Source organism: Peromyscus californicus, unplaced genomic scaffold (genome assembly GCF_007827085.1).
Source record: "Peromyscus californicus insignis strain IS unplaced genomic scaffold, ASM782708v3 Scaffold_9__1_contigs__length_137607984, whole genome shotgun sequence".
Lineage (NCBI taxonomy): Eukaryota > Metazoa > Chordata > Mammalia > Rodentia > Cricetidae > Peromyscus > Peromyscus californicus.
In genome coordinates, this window is record NW_026294617.1 from 76724122 (window position 1) to 76746113 (window position 21992).

Below are 21992 nucleotides of genomic sequence, written 5' to 3' on the forward strand. Positions count from 1 at the left end.
TGTCTTCTGAAAATGCTTCAGACCTGAGCATAGGTTTCAGCATCCTAGCTGGTGTTGTTGTAGGGCTCTAAGGCCTAGAAGGCACAGCAGTATTTTGGAGAATAGAGGAAATGACCATCACCAGAGATCAAAGGCTAGCCTGTAACATCCTTTGGAGTTCAAGAAGATCTGAATGGTGGGAAACAGTCTTCAGTGTTGATGGTAGTGGTGGATATCCCAAAGAAGTAGCATAATATTTCATAATACAGAATATTCCAATGTTATCAGATGGTTAAGTAAACTAGAAATCAAGAGACAAAAGCACAAAGCCAAGTGTGCTGGCTAGTTTTCATGTCAAATTGACACAAAGCTAGGACCATGTGGGTAAAGGGAATCTAAATTAAGAAAATGGCTCCATAGCAGCTGGTCTGTAGGCAAGTCTGGAGGGCATTTTATTGACTGATAATTGATGTAAGAGGGCCCAGCTCACTGAGGGCAGTGCTACTCTTGGGCAGGTGGTCCTGGGTGGTATAAGAAAGCAGACCAAGCAAGCCATGAAGAGTAAGCCAATAAGTAACTCTCTTCCATGACCTCTGCATCAGCTTCTGCCTCCAGGTTCCTGCCCTGTTTGAATTTCTGCCCTGACTTCTCTCAGTGATAGACTGTAATGCAGAACTATCAACTGAAGTAAATCATTTCTTCACTGAATTGTTTTTAGTCATGGAGTTTTATTAGAGCAGTAGAAACCTTAACTAAGACACCAAGCATTTCCAAACCCATCCTGACAAGTTACCTCAGAATTGTTCTAGCCAGAAGGCCTTTTGAGTTCTTAAAGGAACAAACTTAGTCACTCAGTGTAGGAGCCAGGGACTGAAAATGTACAGTAGAATAAGAAGAGTAAGAAATGCTACTAGATAAGAGGAAGAGCCGTGGCCATGTGCAGCCAAACAAGGGTTGTGAAAACTGGACATGAGAAGAGGCACAGCAGTATGCCTGGCATTAAAAATAAATAAGTAGCTAGATTCTACCCCTTCAGAAGAGAAGAGGCTGGCAAGAGCCTGCCATACTACAGCAAGAATTCACTGCTTGTGTGGTGATATTTTATTTGTGCTGAAATGTGGTGACACACTAGGGAATAGCCAAGCATGGTGACAGATGCTTTTAATCCCAGTACCAACCATTGAGACCCAGAGGTCTGTACAGACAGGCAGTGACAGGGAAGTTTGGTAGCTGGGCTAAGAGCCAATGAGAGGGCAGAGTAGCAAGGCAATTAAAAGCACGGGTAGACAGGAAGTAAGTCAATTTTGATAGCTGCAGAGCTGGAGAGGCAAGGTTGGTGGCTATGACTATTTCCCTGATCTCTAAGGCTTTCACCCCTATATTTGGCTCTGTGTTTCTTATTTAATAAGACCATTTAGAAATTCATCTATGGGCTTGCTTCTCATAAGGTCCTCTGAGGCAACAGACTGCAAATAGAACAGATCTAGATATGATCAACTAGTGTGTCCCAGCAGCCCACTGGTTCCCAGTGCATTGTCTAGGGTCTGACCGTGTAGGAGTTAAGGGGAATGTTTTGAAGTCTGTGTAAAGGGTAGGTGTAGTCTGTTGAGCCTGTGGGTGAATGACAGAGCCGTGATGGAGCGATGGGGGGAAATCTCAGACAGAGAGTTAGACTTTCGTTTACTCAGAGCCAGACAAAATTAATTTTGACAGAGCGTTCTGGAAAGAATTTTATGGCAATCAAGAAAGAATTTGCCTGGAGTAAGGGAGAGCATAAATGTCACCGAGACACTTTCCACCAGGACAATTTTAGAGGCAGAAGCTCTGTGTCACAGATCTTTATATTTAGTTGTGTGAAGTTGGCCTCTAGAGTCCCCTTTAAAGGGAAAGTATGAGGACTTAGTTGGTTTAGTACTCTGGTAGGACTCACTTGCAGCTTACTTTGGCTGTTTCTTGAAAGAAATGCTGACCCTTCATAGGTGAAACTCCCTAGTAAACTCATGGCATCTGACAGCCACTGCATTAGTTAGTGACACCTAGTAAAGTCCCTTTAAAATGGCTGAGAACAGTCATTTAAATGACTCTCTTGTGGGTTTTTAGGTCCCCTGACTGAATGAGGTCAATCTGGGAACCTCAGTAAGGGGCTGGTAGCACTTGTTTCATAGTATCATAACTGTTTGGTGTTGGCATTATTCTTTCCTACTGAATGTTCAAGATGGAATAGGTGGCCAATAATTAACCTTTTAAATGTTAATTTAGCCAAAACTGGGAGGTGAGGGTAAACTATCAGTTGTTATCTTCAGGGATGGGTCAAAGTCTTATTGACCTTGTGTGTGTGTGTCCTCATTAAAGCATGAGAGAACTTTTGTTCTGATGTTCTCCTCCTCAGAGGGAATTCTGTTTAGAGTTCACCCTCTAGGGTCTCCATTGCATCTGTCATTAAAAGGAACGTTTAATCTGGAGCTGTGCTGTTTTAGAGGCACTTGTGTTCCCTTGGGTTCTGACTGACCTTCCAGGACTAAGACCCAAGCATTGCCTTTCTTTTTCGTCCTTATCTTTTGACATTCACACTTGGACATTACAAGGACTTCAACAAATCTTTATGTGGGGCCGAGGGGTTTTTATTAAAACTTTTGTGAAAATTTACATAAACATTAGATAGGAAATTAGATTTTAAAATAGTCATTTTTGTTATTTATTGTGAATTTTGATGTTAATTTTTCTTGATTCTTGAGAATTTCATGTGTGTATACAGTAAGGCAAGATCATATTCATCCCTCATTTACTGAATCCCCCATTAAATGCTCCCCAAGCACCCTGTCCCAATATTTCCCCTGAACTTTGTGTCTTTTTTGGATAGTGTCCATGAATGAGTATGGAACTATCCACTAGAGCAGGAGACATTTATTGGTGGTCATGGTCAACATTCAAAATTCAATCTCAGTCTGATAACCTCCTCCTTGTTCTAAAATATACCCAAATGTAAAAGGAGGCAGTGCAAAGATAGCAACCAGCCTTCTAACACACTCTTGAAACCCAGTGACCCCTCCTCCCTGCTATCTCCCAGTCAGCAGAAACACAGCTGAAGCCCTCTGCTGGTCCCACTTGTGAACTTTGCAGCGCTCTGCCTGGCTCCACCCTTAACCCTAAAAACAAAAAAAAGCTTTGAACATCAGTATTAAAAAAAATATTTCACAGTTAGATTTATCTATAGCTAAAGATATAAAACGAGATGTCATAGGACAAATGAAAACTCTCCCCACACATTTATGGGGACACCTTCCTACAAGATGTTTTAGCTTCCTTTTAAGTTAATCATATCTCTTCTCTTTTAAGTTTAGACTGGTCCTTAGGTATAGGACAGGATGTTCTCTTTATCTCAAGAGTAGCCTTCTGCCAAAAGAAGCCCCCCTCACCTGGTTCTGACGCAGGAGACACCTAATTATGATACATTTCAGTGTCAATTCGTCACAAAAGAGAATCACTCAACAAAGTGTCTTGATGACCTTGATTGATGTGGGAAGCCCCACCCTGAAAGTGGGCGGAAACCTCTGAAAGCAACCCAGATAAAAAACCTCCAGTTCAGAAAAAACATCTAGCCTGTTGCTGGCTTTGGTTCCCTCTTGGATTGGAGTTGGTTTGTGGTGCGGCGGCTGGCTCCTTTGCAGATAGAAGACACCAGCTTTTCCAAGCTGGCATCGTGGACTAGGGACCAGCTGGGTCTCAGAAACCTTCCACACTTCCAGTGCCAACTTGTGACCACTGACCCACTGGCCCTGTGGCTGAGTAAGTACAATTTGTCTCCCCACAGTGAGGAACACTTATTATGGGACTATTCCAACGGTTGAGGTATTTAGCCTCAAGGACCAAGTAGGCGCTAGTTTCTGAGGTGTGATTTAGCTGTTCTTACTACTTTAAAGCTGATTTAATAAATTCTGAGGGACAGACAAAAAGAAGACAGACTGACAGATAAAATCCTCTTGGTTCTGTTCCTCTATAGGCCGCTGAATAAAACACACCAGCTATCTGCCTATACTATACTACTACTAACTGCCAAGCAGGCTATTGGAAAGGGTATATTCCACCATCACTGAATTTTGTAACCAGAACTTCTAAGTTAAACACCTAGACTGGAGCAGCCATCCTGACATACCAATTAAAGAAACAAGGAATTGCTACAGCAGAGGTGTGGGGAGAATCTCTTCAACGTGGCTCCAGGAGGATCAAAAGCAGACAGGGGTGTTCAGTGACCCCAAGTCTGTCTTCATGGTTCTGCTTTGGCTTGTGGTAAACAGAGAAAGAGCTTCCATAGGAGCCACAGGTAAACATGATGAAGTGATGCTTGTAAAGATCACTGTCTGAGTCTCGCTTCGTCAGTGTCCCCAATGAAGTCCTTGGTGCTCAATGTCACAAAGTGATTCTCAGAAAATGATTGCTCACTGTCATGGATAATTGCCCTCCTCTTTTGTTGATATACAATATCTATATATCAGAGAAAATTCAATATATTAGAGGAGACAAAAATAAAGAAATTATGTCCTGAGAGGAGCCTGGGAAGCACATGGTTATAGACAGCCCTTTTTTTATTCCCCTTTCTCTTCCTGAAGGTTCAATCTTACAATCACTTATTAAAAATTATCCCTGCAACAGAGAGATGGCTACAACACCTGGAGAATTGTGCCCCTGTGTGCACAGAAACAAACTCATAAGAAAGGGGTGAAACATCCCATTAGTGGCCATTGTTAACAGACAGTGCTGGGTCAGACTGATGAAGAGGATGCCCGACATGAAAGTAATTGACCAAGAACAGTGGGTCAGATTGATGCTAGACGGAGCTCAGAACTCCATGTGCTTGGCCTCAGCCTTCTACCATCAGCAGCACCTCCAAGGAAAATTACACAAGAACTACAGGGGTAATCTTTCTGTTCCTTGGTCACCAAAAATATTCTATTAGAGGGAAAGGCAATAGCAAGAAATGGTGGAAGCAGGAAAGCATAATGTGAAGGAATTCTGTCATTTGTGTAATCCAAATGGGTTGTGAGAGCAGCCGGTTAAGAAGAGCAATTCGGTTTTGAAAGCTGTACTGTGGCCAACACACCAGGGTTCATACAGGACCCATGGCCACCGAAAGCAGGCTCTACCTGGTAAAAACTGACACTAGGTTATCCCCCAGTGGGGGAGCAGACCAGTAGACAGGATAAAAGGCACACATTCATTCATTAACTTGGCACCAAAACATTAAAATATAAGAGCCAATAAGGTTACAAACTTGAAGTGTTTAAACCGGCATTATGTGATAAGCTGAACCACTTTTCCTTTAGTGTTGGTTGAGAAGGGTGTGGTCTCTAGCTGAGCAGCCCTCCCTGATGAGGTCCTCTTAGACCAAAATGTGATGTTGAAGTCTTAGTGGAGGCTAAGTAGAAACGGGGAGGGGATAAAGACAAAGTTCACAGAAGAGGGGTTTTTCACGAAACCTTTCCTTCAAGTTCTTATCTCTTTTATCTGTTTCTGTGGGAGCAGAAAGTGAATCTAACAAAGAAATATTTCTCTAGCCAGATGTGTAAAACAGTAGCCATGCAAGCCAGAGGAGTGTGTGTGTATGTGTGTAATTGTGTGTGAGTGTGTAACATTTTGCTTTTCACATCTCTTCAAAGATCACCTCCCAATGCACCAAGACTTTGGTCTGAGGACCAGGATTCAAAAAACTGAAAGTGCTATGCTAGAAACAGTGCCCGTGGAAACTTCTGTCAGACCTCCTGCGGGTCAGAGAGGGTGGGTGGTGTTGGGCTTAACAGTGAATGCTGCTGTATTGGCTAGTGGTCCAGATAGCCCACTAGTTCTACAAGATGTAGCTAACCCTACTACTGTGTGGGAGAGCGGTTACTTAGTATTCTAGCCTTGCTGCATGCAGCCTAGATGGGACAGTGGCCTCACCTAATACCCCTTCCAAACATGAAAATGTTTGAGTGTTGATGAGTTGGGAGAAAAGGAGGAGTTCCTGAGAGAGCAGACAGGAATAACTGGGCTCTAACTTGAAGGGAATCTTGCATGACATCTACACCTCCATCGAGACTAGAGGAAGATACAATATTATTTCATAGCCCAGTTATACCAGATGCCTGAGAAGATGAAAGTTTAGGCTTGCCGAAAGTGTTACCTTGCTTTGTAAACTGATGTGATTCTAAAAGGAAGTGTGGTATCTGACTTGATTTGGAAGACATATTCATATAGTATAAAGCAAAGTACTTGCTAATAAAGGTTGACCGAAATTCCGTTGATGTGGCGATTTCTTGAGTTACATATCTGTTTGGTATGAGGGATTTAGGAATTTGTGTTTAAAAAAAAAAAACAGGCTGTGGATTTTAATATTATCATCTAAATTGCTTTTCCTCTATGGTATGTGATTCAAATCTCACTCCAAAATGGCCTGTGGCTGATTTGACAGAGCATTCCTATTCCAAATGACTTCTGCCCCACAAACTCAAGGAAGGAATGCAGAGGAATTTTAAAAAACAGGACTTACTGGATCACCTATCCCATCTGATGGCACTTAGATAAACTTGTGTCCTATCACATTTCACTAAAATTATACATGGTTCAAGCATGCCCATAAATGCAATCTCCAAAATAGTTGCCTGATAACAGGTTCACTGTGCTTCTGGGACAATGAACCTCTAGAATTTTATGGAGGTATATACCTCAAGGCATGGGATCTCTCGAACCTTCCTTTGTGCCTCACCTTTTGTAGCCAACAAGCAAACATTTTTCTGAGTTCCATGAACTGTTTATGTAACTTGATTGTGTGCAGTAAGTTTGTGGCCATTTCTGAAGCACAGGTGAAATCGCCTGGGCTGGCAACAGATATCTGGGTAAAGGAGATATCTTGGGGAAAAGAGACCCTGTGGGTCTAACAGTTTCTGGGTACACATCAAAATACATTGATAGTGCTATGGAGAAATTGTACCATGTCTTACGATCTGTGTTATGAGAGGTTGGTGGGAGAAATTAAGCTTGAATAATCCCTGGCTCTCTCTTTCTAGCCATCTTCAGAATCACCCTACATTACTCTTGCTCTCACTGGATCGGCTGCCTGTGTTGACCATGCCTGGGTGGACCTGTCTGGTAACAGGGGCAGGAGGATTTCTAGGGCAAAGGATTGTCCACTTGCTGGTGCAGGAGAAGGATCTGGAGGAGGTCAGAGTTCTGGACAAGGTCTTCAAACCAGAAACCAGGGAGGAATTCTTCAGTAAGTCAACTTAAGGATTTGGCATAACATTCCAATTCAGCAGAACAATTGCTGACTGATACAGGGAGGGCTTTTGAACTGTTAAGTAAAAAAGGACACTTGCAGTCATAACACTGCTCCATGTCCACATTCAGCAGGAGGAAAGAGACCACAGAGCATAAAATTCGCTGTAAAGATGGGGGATGCTGAGTTTGGACTGACAATTTCACTCTCCCTTTTCTGGAGCTCTTTAATGTGGACTTGCCAATTGCTGGGTATTAGCCATAAAGATCTTTAAGCTAGTGGGTTCAGTACTAGCTCTGTCTGTCCTAACTGTTACTGTTCTAGTTGTTTTGTTCTGGTTTGCTCTGTGCAGGCAGGGTGGGGCCAGAGGGAGGTGGTTTTGGTTTTTTTTTCATCTTTTGTGGTCCTTCATTCAGCATTTTGTGTAGATGTCAAATAAAACAAGTGAAAAATAAAAAAGGGAGAGAAATTTAGAGAGACAGAGAAAGAAAGTGATAGACAGGAAAAAACAGAGATAGAAAATAAGATTGACAAAGTGAATTTCTGAGCAAATGCGTGAGGTCACACCAAGGGACCAACACAATGCCAATATGAGCAGGACTGTTCATACCTCACCTGGACTGTTCTTGCGTATTTCTCTCCATTCCTCACTGGAGTTTATCATCACTAAGAATAATATTGCAGAAGGCACTGGGGCAGGCCATAATTCCTTCAGCAATTTGTTATCTCAGTTACAACTGGACCAGCTGGTTTCATGTGATATTTTTGCCACCTTTTCAACCTCCAGGTCATTATAAGAACTTTGCAGGACTTGGAGGAAAGGATGCCCACTCACCTGGACAGCAAGGACTTTGAGATGGGATAAGAAAGATAACTATAGCAGCAGCATCCAATTAATGAGGATCACAGATCATGCCAGAGGTTCCCTCACTTACACTCCATTATTTTGTCAAGGGCCAGCTCTTGGCTGCAGAGTCCTCCTATCGTCTGTATGTGACTCAAGCTAGCTCTATGCCCCGTCCTTGGCTTCAAGGATAATCGCACTCTACCTAGAGATCTGCCCTGCACACAGGACCCTCCATGGCCCTTGAGACAACACTCCCCCTCTACTCTGTCTTTGTTTCTGACTTCTTCAAATGTCAAGTTCCTCCTCTGTCATGCTGAGTGCTGCTTCCAGAAACTCAATGATAGCACAAAGCCAATTCTATTCATTAGAGTCCCGATGTCTAAGCAATACTTGCAAATAGCCAAGGCTTGGACTGGAGGAATAGCACCATAGTGAGTACTGTCAGGGGTAGAGGTAGAGAGGGCCCTGCATAAAGATAAATGTGCTTTCTGTGCCAGGCTCCGTGGTACATACTGTGGTGACATATCATTAGCTCAGTTTAACATTCCTGGAATGTAGTTAGTGTGTCTACTCTCTAATTCTGTAGATTAATAGGTGCAGAGGATAAATGGTTTACCCAAATATGAAAGCTAAAATAAACAAACTGAATGGGAACCCCAGAAGTCTTTCTATAGCCTTTATATTCCTCACATTCAGTGTGGGTAGGAGCTTCCTTGGGTCACTTTCAGACACTGTTCGCATGACAGCAATACTGCACCATGTTGGTGTGTGTGCAAACATTTGCCACATCCAGGTGTTCTAGACAAGGGTGCAGCTATGGTTCCACCAATAAACTCTCTAAGAGGACTCTCCTGTGATCTCTGGGTTCTCAAATAGCTCATGGATTAGAGTCTACTACAATATAGCTCAGGATTCCTCTTTTCTGTTCATAGCGACATCCCTGAACCAGTCTGTATAAATCAAAGGCAAAGGAGAAGAAGGACAGAATGGGCAGATAGGATCATAATCTATGAATTCAACCCTCACACTGGTACCTGATTCCCTGTGAGCAGTACCTTGTTTGCCTCCCTTTACTTCAGGACTTTCCTGGAGATACATGAGGAGAGGAGGGGGCATGGATAGGACACACGTAGAAGAGAGTAAGTGAAAAGCCGTTCTGTTTGTGTCTCTAGAGATGTTTCCTCAGCTATGGATTTCTCCCACCCTTCTCACTGTTGTTCAGCCTCATTGATAAATTCAGTTGAGTGGAATGACTTCAATCCGCCTCTGATAAGTTGATTGCAAACATCCCCAGAGAATAGGCTAGTAGCACAGGTAGAGACAGGTCAAGGGAGGTGTCCTCAGTCAGTGTAGCCATAACTGTGTCCACAGATTTCTGATAACCCACTAGGCTCATCTACTAATTATGACCTAGAGGACCAGTCCCTACAAAGTGAAGGCAGGAAGGAATAAAACTCCAAAACCTGGGTGAGAATTAAGAAGCCAAAGCAAATGTAGGGTACTGGGCAAGAACGCATGTGGGACACGGGCATTTTGTGAGCTGAATGACAAAATAACAGGCAGTGCTATTTGTGGGTTCCATAGGAACCCAAATATACTGGCATTGTACCCACTGCCTTGGGGAGATGGCTGTAAGGGATTCCCTGGAAGGCCTCAGTTACAGCATAGACATCTAGTTTTTTGATAATATCTCAGGGACGAAGTTCTACTGTCTACATATGTGAGTCCATCATATTTTTATTGTTAGTGCCTTCACTCTCCATGAGTCATGTCTGCCCAGCGAGTGGTACTGTGTTAACTCTTCCTTTTTGGTTCAGCACAGACTCAGGCAATACCAGGCTCTGGCTGAGACTCATACCCATGTGGCTTCTCTCTCTGATCCCACTGCTAGAAACAGGGTCTTCCTCATCATAATCCTGAAACAGACATTCCATCTGCTAATCTCCCTTCTACCCAGCCACCACCATTACCTCCTGAGTCTCTTTGATGAATGGATCAATTTCTCATCACTCTCCTGCACAGGTTTCATGCCCCAGGCACATTTGATTGCTTCCTAATCTGATTTGTTTTCTGCTGTGGGAAAGAATGCATCTTCCTTCCTTATATCAGGCTTCCTCTCTAACATTTCCCCCACTCTGACATTTTTTCATGAACAAGGTAACTGACACCTGTGTACAGGAAACATCCCAGCCCACAGAAAAGCTTCCCAATGACCTGTCTTGTGTCCCACAGACCTACAGACAAAGACCAAGGTGACACTGCTAGAAGGAGACATTCTGGATGCCCAGTACCTGAGGAGAGCCTGCCAGGGCATCTCTGTTGTCATCCACACTGCTGCTGTCATTGACGTTCAGGGGGGCATTCCCAGACAGACCATCCTGGATGTTAATCTTAAAGGTAGAGTATCTGGACACAAAGTGAATGTTGTGAGGTTGAAAATGTCCACACAAATCAGGAAGGGATTCTCTCACCACAGAAGACCTGCCATGCTCTGATTCTAATGCTGTGCTCACCAGACACAGCTCGAAGATTTCAGGGCTATTACATGGCTAAGGACCAGCAGGTAGAAAGTGTGTGGCCTAGGATGTGAGGTCACATCTATGTCACTCCAACTTGAAGGAAAGCTCTTCTGTGGTCGTCCCTGCCAAGGAGACTGGATTCCAACTCCAGGCAGTTGACAACCATCCACACTTTCCTCCTTTTGGTCAGACATAGACAAGCCCTTGCAGGTACTTGCTCTACATGCTGTTAGTTCTGAGAGAGCTTCCAGCCTGACAAGGGTCTGCCATGACAGGAATTCCCAGCAGGGAACACACAGTCCCTTTTAGTTTTCTTCCAAGAGGAACAGATGAAGTCAGTCAGTGCTTGGATCCAAGATGAAAACTGGAAGAATATTTATCCCCTCTACTTTGTACAACTAAGTCAATAAAGTCATAGATGGAACCAAGAGTGCTTTACCATTGTGTATGCACTCAGGAACACAGTTGTGTCTCCACTTCTCCCCAAACCCAATAATCATTTGTTCCCTGACTCAGATTAGTCGTTTTGGACAGTTTTATTCTCATCAAATGACAAAAAACCTGTAGCTATGAAATGTCTGTTTAACATATTATCACCTGTATACAACTGGATTTGAGCTTGGATGATGTTAATTCCTGAACAATTCTTAGTTAAAAAGAGCTATTCTTGTTAAAATAGTTTTAATTAGTTAAAAAGAGTATGATCTTTTGCTTTTGTACATCTAAAACACATGAATTTATATGCATGAATTTATATGCATAAAGTTATAATTATATCATAGAAACATTCAAATTGGATAAACAAGAAGCCTTAGGGGCTTTGGACACTAAAGGACACCCAGTTCCGCATATTCATGCACACAAACACATACAGGGCTGTGAACACAACAGCCTAGAGACTCTTGTTCTCTAGAACTCTCTGTTGTCCCCGGATCATAGCAAGGTAGCTGTGAGTTCAGAGAACAGGAAATGTGCATTGATCTGTAAAGGTTGCTCTGTTAGCCAGAAGATGAAAATAATCATGAAGCTGTGCACATGGTGAACCCCCTTAATTATCTATCTCCTGACACTGACAGTGTATTCTCTGTGATTAGGTACCCAGAACCTGTTGGAAACCTGTGTCCAAGCTAGTGTCCCAACCTTCATCTACACCAGCTCAGTTGATGTTGCAGGGCCCAACTCCTACAAGGAGATCGTCCTGAATGGCCATGAGGAAGAACAACGTGAAACTATATGGCCTGATCCCTACCCATATAGTAAAAAGATGGCAGAGAAGGCAGTGCTGGCAGCCAATGGGTGCAGCCTGAAAAATGGTGGCATTTTGCATACTTGTGCCTTAAGGCCTATGTATATCTATGGGGAGAAAAGTCCATTCATTTCTTTCGAAATGGTCAGGGCCCTCAAAAATAACGGTATTCTGGGTGTTACTGGCAAATTCTCTATAGCCAATCCAGTGTATGTAGGCAATGCAGCCTGGGCACACATTCTGGCTGCCAGAGGCCTACGAGACCCCAAGAAGTCACCAAGCATCCAAGGTCAGTTCTACTACATATCAGATGACACTCCTCACCAAAGCTATGATGATTTAAACTTCACTGTGAGCAAGGACTGGGGCTTCCACCTGGATTCCAGTTGGAGCCTACCTCTTCCCATGCTCTACTGGATTGCCTTCCTGCTGGAAACTGTGAGCTTCCTGCTGCGTCCATTCTACAACTACCAGCCTCCTTTTAACCGCCACTTGGTCACACTGTCAAATAGTGTGTTCACTTTCTCCTACAAGAAAGCTCAGCGAGATCTGGGCTATGAGCCACTTGTCAGCTGGGAGGAAGCCAGGCAGAAAACTTCGCAGTGGATCGGGTCACTGGTGGAGCAGCACAAGGGGACACTGAACACAAAGACTCAGTGATGTGACCATGGCAGGAACATGGCCCTGGGTGCTGTCAGGAATTAATTGTCAGATCCTCCAGAAGGGACAGATGCACAATCCAGGTCCTGCTGCCTCCCTTTGACACAGAGACCAACTTGGTGTCTTCCTCAAGTCACCAGATGCTTTGCCAGTCACTGGCCCAGACACAGGCTTTCTTCCCTCAGCACCTGCCCAGGGACACAGGGCTGCTGTGTCTCTGCTCCTAGTTCTAAACTCTCAGCACCTCTTGTACCTTAGAGCTCTCTCCATTGGTTTCATCTCCCCACTAAAAACATTTTGCATCTCTGCAAAATTTTCTTTGCTCTATGAAGCTCAATAAATTTTGGTTAATATATCATCTGCAGAAGTTGTTTTAGTCTTCTATTTCCCTTCTGTGACCAGGCAAGGCCATGCTGGGATCAGAAATGATCATTGATCTGAGGTGGATTGAGGAAAATCAGGGCCAGATTAGGGATAGGAGTCTCATCCCTGGCCGCTGTCCTGTGAAGTGCACTAGATGACTAGATGACTGTATTTTATGTAATAGGGACTGACAGTGGGAATGCCAAAGTTCCAGTTTCTCCAGGAGATTCCCCAGGCCCAGGGGAAGAGCTAGGAGGAGGCGTCCTCTAGTGGACATTCAGAGTTACAGTTTTTCTCACAGCTAAATCTACACTTGTCTGTTTGGTGGTTTTTGTTCCAGGTTTCCTATAAAATTGCCAGTATGAGAACAGTGGATAGAGGCTAAGAAAGTTTCTCTCCCTAAGTCTAGACAGAACTATGAATAAACCCACTCCCCTTTACCAGCTAATGCCTCAAATTTTTCTCTTTCTGATGCACAAAGAAATGTGCCTCAGATCCTGACTCTGGGACCAGTTTTTACAAACCTAGACAGTAGAGAGTACCTTTGGGTTTATACTCCTAGATTCCCAGCAGTTGGTGGAGGTGAAGTTTAGGAGATTCCCCCTTTTCTTTTTTCTTTTTCTTTCTTTTTTTTTTTTTTTTTTTTTTTTTTTTTTTTTGGTTTTTTGAGACAGGGTTTCTCTGTGTAGCTTTGCGCCTTTCCTGGAACTCACTTGGTAGCCCAGGCTGGCCCCGAACTCACAGAGATCCGCCTGGCTCTGCCTCCCGAGTGCTGGGATTAAAGGTGTGCGCCACCACCGCCCAGCGAGATTCCCCCTTTTCAAGCATGGTGGTACCAACTGCCTGTGAGGGATTTTGGTCAAGAGAATAAGCAATGGGCTCCAGCCTGACCTATTTCGTATGGAAACTGTGCTACTGGGTTTGTGATTAGAAAGTTCTTGGTAAACTGTGGTTAGGAATGCTTTATTCTTCTCACTTTCCTTTTCCAGTTTTTAAATTATGAAATTGCTTGCTTCTAAGAACCCCTTGAATAGGAAAGTGGCCCCTGTGAATTTGAACCCATTTTGTAAAGAGTGTTGGATAAGATACATATGCATTCAGGATTGCTGTCATGTGTGAGTCTCTTCTCCCCACACCTAAAGCAGCACAGGCAGCAGACTCCAGACTCCATGCAGAAGCTCTCTCCTCCTGTGGGTTCAGGATTCCACACCTGGGGCTGAACACAGCACTGGCATTCTCTCCCTTGGGTATATAGGGAATCTCACTTAGGATTTTGAACTTTGTGTTCTACAAATCAGTAATTCCCGGAGAAAGGATATGACAAGCAGAGAACAGTGGCTTTGAGGAATGTTTAAATGTGAGCTTTGGCCAAACCCAGCTCTGTTGTGGAATATTGTTTTAAGATGTGTTATGTTTGTTTATGCTATGGAACATTTGTTTTTATGATGGAACGATGTGTTGCATTTTTTAGGTTGTGTTTGTTTAACTCTGTGACACTCTGTTACTTAGCCTGTCTAAAACACCTGATTTCTGCAATAAAGAGCTGTTTGGCTAATAACAAGGTAGGAGAAAGGATAGGCTGGGCAGGCAGAGAGAATAAAAGAGAAGGAGAAATCTGGAAGAAGATAGAAGGAATGAGAAAAGAAGTAGTAGGGTATTTACAGGCCAGCCACCCAGCTTCATAATAAGCCATGGAGTAAAAAGTCATGAAAGATACACAGAAATACAGAAAGGTAAAAGCACAGAGGAAAAAGATATATGGGATAATTTAAGTTAAGAAAAGCTGGCTAGAAACAAGCCAAGTTAAGGCCAGGCATTTTTAATAGAGAAAAAGCCTCTGTGAGAATTTATTTGGGAGCTGGGTGGTGTGGTCCTCAAAACAGTCAAAGAGTAAACAGAAACAATAAAACAACAACGACTACACTGCTCTATTCTGCTCTGCCCCTAGAGCCTCTGGGAAGTGACAGCCTTCACTCACTTTTTAAACAGTATGTCTGTTCTGAACCTTCCTGGACATTCTGAGTCTACATGAATGCTCTAGTCCTGTTACTTCTTGTCTGGATCTTTGAACCCTGATCCCATGAAGGAAAGAACACTGTAGCTACAACAATTCTGTTAGAGAGGAGACAAATGTGCCCTCCAGCCCACTCTGCTAATTAGGGACAAGGCCCTTAATAGAAGTGTCAGGCATCTGACCCCAAGACATACATCTGCCTCACAGAGAATCATAGCAGAAGAACATATCCCATTTCTGTAGTGGAAGGACCTCCAACAACTCCTCTGGGAGATGGACATAAGAGCTTGGTCACCCTGTATCTTGAGCTATGCCACATCCACTTTAGAGTAAGGCCCTTCTGAAACATGGAAAAGAAGATGCCTGGCTTTCAGTGACATTCTGGGAAGGAACCTTCACTAAGCATCACACCTCAATGACCCACAACACTACCCCAGCATTAACTCTTGCTTCAGCCTCTGAAATCATCCTCTAATCAAATAAATAAGGCATTCAGCAAAACTTCATCTACCTGTGGAATTCTGAAAAGTAAAAGACTTGTGTCCCTGCAAGTCTCCATTTTTGCATCAATTTAAGTTCTCCTTATGCATAGTACAAATTGCTATTCTTATTGTTTCTAATCTAAAAACATTTTTTATAAATGTGCGTGTTTAAGTATGTGAACATTGTCATTATGTTATTCATTTCTTAATCTACTTTCTATGCACACTTGTGTGTGTCTCCTTGAACTACAGCAGGTGTGTGTAGAGGTCAAAGGACAAGATGTGGAGTTATTCCAAGGATTGAACTCAGATTATCAGTCTTTTGTGGCAGGAGCCTTTACTTGCTTAGCCATCTCACCCGTACTTAAGCTGACACTATAAATTGAATGCAGAGACTGTGTCTCTGATTGATAGTCCTGACTCCATAGCTCTTTCTTCCGCTGCCTCTGAAAGAAAAATAGCCACTGGTGTCCCAGGGAGAAAGTGCTTCTTGGTATTGGGGGCTCACAGGAAGAAATGGGGATAGGCTAGAAGTGTGTGTTGGAGGGAGGGCGGAAGTGAGAGGGTCTCGAGGACATCAGGGGCCACCCACCCAGTGACACAGCAAGCCATGTAGTAAGAAGTAATGAAAGGTATACAGGAATAGAAAAGGAAAAGCCTGAGGCCAAAGGTAGATGAAATAATTTAAGTTAATTAAAACTGGCTAGAAACAAGGTAAGTTAAGGTTAGACATTCATAAATAAGAATAAGTCTCCATGTGATTATTTGGGAGCTGAGTGGCAGGCCTCCCAAAGAAAAAAAGAGTAAAACAAAACAAAACAAAAACAAAAACAAAAAACCAATTATATTGTTCACATTTTTAGAAACTGGAAAAGGTAAGTGAGAAGAATGAAGCATTCCTAATGGCAGTTCACCAGGAACTTTACAATCACAAACCCAGTAGCACAGCTTCCTTCCATACAAGGTCAGGCTGGAGCCCATGGCTCATTCTCTTGACAAACATCCCTCATAGGCAGCTGGTACCATTATGCTTGGAATAAGGGAATCTCCCCACCCCTCACCACCCAGAAACTTTTGGAAATCCTAGAATATCAACTCAAATCCACTCTCTCCTATCTAGGCTTATTAAAAAAATGGTCCCTGGAGTCTGGGATCTGAGGTCCATTTCTCTGTGCTTTAGAATGAGAAAACTATGAGGCATTAGCTTGTTAAAGGGGAGTGGGTTTATTTATAGTACTGTCTAGAGCTAGGGAGAGAAACTTTCTTAGCCTCTATCCACTGTTGAGGTGATATATTGTGTACCCTAATATACATGCCAGAGAATCAGAGGACAGAGCCAGCCACTAGATTAGACATTGAGGTCAGGCAGTGGTTGCACACACCCTTAATCCTATCACTTGGGAGGCAGAGATCCATCTGGACCTGCGTGAGTTCAAGGCTACACTGGAAACAGAGCCAGGCAGTGGTGCTACACACCTTTAATCCCAGTACTGGGACAAGACACACACATGCCTTTAATCCCAGAAAGTGATGTCTGGGAAGAGAAAGAAATATGAAGCATGAGGAAACAGGAACTCACTCTCTTTACGCTGAGGATTTCTTAGAGGTAAGAACTAGTGGCAGGCTGTTCTGCTTCTCTGATCTTTCAGCTTTCACCCTGATATCTGGCTCTGGGTTTTTTTTCTATCAAAGGACCATCTAAGGTTTGAACAACAACTGTTCTCATACAAGCAATTTCATAGGAAAACTGTAATAACAACCATCAAACAGACATCTCTAGATTTAGCTGCAAGAAACACTGTAACTCTGAGAATGTTCCGAAGAAAGAGCCTCCTTCTGGCCCAAGTAGGGAATCTCTTAGAAAAACTTTAACTTCAGCGTTCCTTCTGTCAGGGTCCCTATTACATAAAATATGATCATCTAGTCATTTAGTACACTCGCAAAGGAGTATGGCCTGGGATTAGTCTCCTACCCTAATCTGGCCCCGATTTTCCTCAATCCACCTCAGATCCATGATCATTTCTGATCGTAGCATGGCCTTGCTGGGACACAGAAGGGAACAGAAGAGAAAAATACCATCTGCAGATGATGTATTAACCAATATTTATTGATCCTTTGATTGAGCTTCATAAAGCATTGGTAAATTTCCAGAGATGAGAAATTCTTTTAGTGGGGGGTTGAAACCAATGAAGAGACCTCTAAGGTACAAGAGGTGCTGAGAATTTGGAACTAGGAGCTGAGACACAGCAGCGCATATGTCCCTGGGCAGGTGCTGAGGGAAGAAAGCTTGTGTCTGGGCCAGTGACTGGCAAAGCATCCTGTGACTTGAGGAAGACACCAAGTTGGTCTCTGTGTCAAAGGGAGGAAGAAGGACCTGGATTGTGCCTCTGTCCCTTCTCGAGGATCTGACAATTCCTGACAGCACCCAGGGCCATGTTCCTGCCATGGTCACATCACTGAGACTTTGTGTTCAGTGTCCCCTTGTGCTGCTCCACTAGTGACCCGATCCACTGCGAAGTTTTCTGCCTGGCTTCCTCCCAGCTGACAAGTGGCTCATAGCCCAGATCTCGCTGAGCTTTCTTGTAGGAGAAGGTGAACACACAATTTGACACTGTGACCAAGCAGCAGTTAAAAGGAGGCCGGTAGTTGTATATTGGATGCAGTAGGAAGATCACAGTTTCCAGCAGGAAGGCAAGCCAGGATACCACAGGCAGAGGAAGGCTCCAACTTGGAATCAAGGTACAAGCCCCAAGCCTTGTTCCAGAGGCAACTTAAATCATCATAGCTTTGGTGAGGGGTGTCATCTGAGATGTAGTAGAACTGACCTTGGATGTTTGGTGACTTCTCGGGATCTTGTAGGCCCCTGGCAACCATGTGTTCCTAGGTAACATTACCCACATATAGTGGGTTGATTGGGGAGAATTTGCCAGTAACATCCAGAACAGCATTAATTTTGAAGGTCCTAAGAATTGTGTCAGAAAGGAATGTGCTTCCCTCCCCATAAATGTATGTGGCCTTAAGGCACAAGTACGCAAAATGCCACCATTTTTCAGGATGCACCCATTGACTGCCAGCACTGCCTTCTCGCCCGTCTTTCCGCTATAGAAGCAGGGATTAGGCCATGTGCTTTCATGATTCTCTTCCTCGCAGCCATTCTGGATGATCTCCTTGTAGGAGTCGGGCCCTGAAACATGAACTGAGTTGGTGGAGATAAAGGCTGGCATACCGGCCTGGAAACAGGCCTCTAACAGGTTCTGGGTACCTAATCACAGACAACACACTGTTAGTATAAGGAAACAAACCAAAATGTCCACATGATTACTGCTCATTTCCACCTTGATCCCAGTTCCCTGGTACATTCTTTCCTGTTCCTGGATCAGCCTGGCCATGGTGTGGGAACACAACCAAAAAAAATGACAGGGGTGACATCTACTATCTGGGAGCCAAGGATTCTAGACTTTCAGCCTTTACAGAGATCTCTCTGTTTGTCTGTGTTTCTGTCTGTGTCTCTCTGTCTCTGCCTCTCTGTCTCTGTCTCTCTCTGTGTGTGCATGTGCGTGTGCGTGTGTATGTGCGTGTGTAATTCTGACCAAGAACTTTGATTCTGGAAAAGACCAGAGTATTTCTAGTCTATGATTTGTCAATATAGTTTTAAAGATGACAATTTCTCATTTCATTATTGGGAAGCAATTTTCAAATTAAGAAAAACATACAGCCACATACAAGGACAGCTGAGAAATTGTCACAAGGACCATCCCTAGTGACCGAGCAAAGGTTGCTGAGCTGTGTGGAGATTTAACATTTTCTGTGTCTGAGGTATCCATTTCTTTTGCAACACCAGAGATTCTCTCTTCTGTGCTGTGTACTCTGAGGTTTGAGTTTGACTTCCTTATCTTTTCATTTCCAGTTTTATCTCAGGTTGGGTTTGCTTAAGCCATTCCATGTCTACTTTCATGTCTTGAACTGTTTTCATCATGTCCCTCACTGTTCCTTTGTGTTTTCATAGACGTCATTAAGGGTTTTCTCATATCTCTGTAAGGTCCTTGAACATATTCAGAATTGCTGCTTTGAAGTCCTTGTGTTTCCATGCTGATGTCTTGGCTTCTGGGTTTGTGACTGAGGTGATTTTAGGTGTTGACATCTGGTCTTTGTTGTGTGGGTGCTCTGTTGTTTGGTTCCTGTTGCCCTCTCTTGATCTTAGGAGAGTGTGGTGGTAGACTTCTACAGTGCTTCTGCAGATTGATGGTGGCAAAGAGGAATAGAGGTGGGCTAGGAAAAAGGCTGAAGAGTTGCTCCAGGAAATAGCCAAGGGGATCCTGTCTACATCAAGTGATGGGGTCCCCAGGAAGTTGGAGGTATGATAGAAAGTGGGCCTTCTGTAAGTAGGTTGACCTAAGGCACAGAAGAATCTGGAGAGACAGGCTTGAATGGGCTAGGGGGACCCTGGTTCTGATGCAAGAATTGGAGTCTCCAGTGAATGGAGCTGAGGTGGGAGAAGGGGACTTGTATGCAGGTTGTTATGTATCTGAGGGTGAGAGTAGAGAGATCATAATGGAGGACAGGAAGGATGGTGTGACTCCCCTATCTGAGTCCCTGCCAGATGTAGCCACTGGGGTCCCAGGTACAAAGAGCTTCTTGGTATTGGAGGCTAACAGGAAGGTCTGGGAAAAGGCTAGGAGTGTGTTGGGGGTGGGGTGGGCAGTGAGATGATCCACAGGAAGAGGAAAGCCGGGTCTGCTGCAAGGTTTAGCATGGTCCCCAGGTAAGGAAGTAGGACTGAGGGACAGGCTCCTGCAAGCAGGCTGTTACAGGACTGGGGGTGAGGAGAGAAAGTATAATGGAGGGCATGAAGGACAGTGGAAGTCTCCCACTGGAGTCCAGTGTGGGTTCCAAGTAGAGAGCTTTTATACATATAGGCTTCAGACACAGATGGATGGAGGAAGGAGGAAACCTGGGTCTGTTGCAAGGTTCCAGGAGTCCCCATGGAATGGAGGGAGTAGGGTGGGAGGAGAGGGCCCTGCAAGTCTGTTACATCCTTTGAAAATGGTATCGTTTACTCTTTTTGTAAATGTCTAAGCTAAAACAACAGCAATATTTCGTGTACTTTCCCCTTTAATCTCCTATGAGAATTAGCTTGGTTTTTATCTCTCTGTGTGCCTATTTCTCTCTCTCTCTCTCTCTCTCTCTCTCTCTCTCTCTCTCTCTCTCTCTCTTCTGTCTCTGTCTCTGTCCCTCCATCTCTCTCTTTCCATCTCTCTTTTTTTTGGAACAGGGTTTCTCTGTGTAACAGCTCTGGATGGTCTGGAACTCACTCTGTAGATCAGGCTGGACTTTAACTCAGATGTGGCTGAGAATTAATTGCCCATGCTGAGAATTAACTCTTAAATGTTAACATGTCAGCTAGAGTGAGCTGAAATAAGAACCTTCCCTAATAGTTTTTCTTTCAGAGGCAGCAGAAGAAAGGGCTATGGAGTGAGGACTATCAGTCAGAGACACAGTCTCTGCATTGTGTTTCCAACTTCAGCTTAAGGGCTGGTAAGATGGCTAAGTAGGTAAAGGCTCCTGTCTCAAAGACTGATAATCTGAGTTCAGTTCCTGGATGGACTAACTCCACATCTTGTCCTTTGGCTTCTACACACACCTGCTGTGGTTCACAAGTAGACACACACAAGTGCAAATGGAAAGTCAGTAGAGAAAGGCATAATATGATGATAATATTCACATACTTATACACACACATTTACACAACTGTTTTTATAGTAGACATACCAGAATGGTAACATAGGCTATATAAGGAAAACCTAATTTGATGCAAAAATGGACCATAGCAGGTACACAAGTTCTTTACTTTTCAGAATTCCACAGGTAGATGAAGTTTTGCTGAATGCCTTGTTTTAGTTTATTTGATTAGAGGATGATTTTAGTGGCTGAAGCAAGAGTTAGTGCTGGGGTAGTGTTGTGGGTCATTGAGGTGTGATGTTTAATGAAGGTTCCTTCCCAGAGGGTCACTAAGGGCCAGGCATCCTCTTTTCCATGTTTCAGAAGGGCCCTACTCTAAAGTGAATGTGGCATAGCTCAAGATACAGAGTGACCAAGCCCTTATGTCCATCTCCCTGAGGAGCTGTTAGAGTTCCTTCCACTCCAGAAATGGGATATGTTCTCTGTGAGGTAGATGTGTGTCTTGGGGTCAGATGCCTGAAACTTCTGTTAAGGGCCTTGTCCCTCATTAGGAGAGTGGGCTGGAGGGCACATTTGTCTCCTCTCTAACAGAACTGATGCAGCTACATTGTTTTGCCTTCATCGGGCCAGTCTTCATAGATTCAGACGAAAAGGAACAGGACAAGAGCATTCACATAGAATTAGAATGCCCAGGTAGGTTCAGAACAGACATGCTGTTTAAAAAGTGAGGGCAGATTGTCACTTCCCAGGGTCTAAGGACAGAGCAGAGCAGGCTTTGGCTAAAGATCACATTTAAACAAGCCTCAAAACCTCTGATTCACTTCGGCATATCCTTTTTCCTAAGTCACATTCCTTGCACACCCAAGGGAGAGAGTGCCAGTGCTGTGTTCACCCCAGGTGTGGAATCCTAAACCCACAGGAGGAGAGAGCTTCTGCATGGAGTCTGGAGTCTGG

The 21992-nt window shown here is 43.8% G+C and overlaps 1 protein-coding gene and 1 pseudogene across 2 annotated transcripts; one reads left to right on the forward strand and one right to left on the reverse strand.

The window, feature by feature from the left end:
• The first annotated feature begins 7080 nt into the window (after positions 1 to 7080).
• Positions 7081 to 12500, forward strand: LOC128106155 (3 beta-hydroxysteroid dehydrogenase/Delta 5-->4-isomerase type 1-like). Of its 2 annotated transcripts, XM_052731474.1 has the most exons (3): positions 7081 to 7225; positions 10308 to 10472; positions 11689 to 12500. In XM_052731474.1, exons 1-3 carry the CDS (start codon positions 7081 to 7083, stop codon positions 12498 to 12500), a joined length of 1122 nt encoding a protein of 373 aa, XP_052587434.1. The 2 variants fall into 2 exon arrangements, with proteins under 2 accessions (XP_052587434.1, XP_052587435.1); XM_052731475.1 differs by lacking the exon at positions 10308 to 10472.
• A 5312-nt stretch (positions 12501 to 17812) lies between these two features.
• Positions 17813 to 18748, reverse strand: LOC128106653 (3 beta-hydroxysteroid dehydrogenase/Delta 5-->4-isomerase type 2-like; annotated as a pseudogene).
• Positions 18749 to 21992: the final 3244 nt, after the last annotated feature.

What these genes read in the sequence shown, in the direction of transcription:
- LOC128106155 (XM_052731474.1), top strand. Translation starts at nt 7,081, where the DNA reads ATGCCTGGGTGGACCTGTCTGGTAACAGGGGCAGGAGGATTTCTAGGG. An exon ending in AACCAGGGAGGAATTCTTCA is followed by an intron (nt 7,226 to 10,307) that starts GTAAGTCAACTT and finishes TGTGTCCCACAG; the next exon opens with ACCTACAGACAAAGACCAAG. An exon ending in CCTGGATGTTAATCTTAAAG is followed by an intron (nt 10,473 to 11,688) that starts GTAGAGTATCTG and finishes CTCTGTGATTAG; the next exon opens with GTACCCAGAACCTGTTGGAA.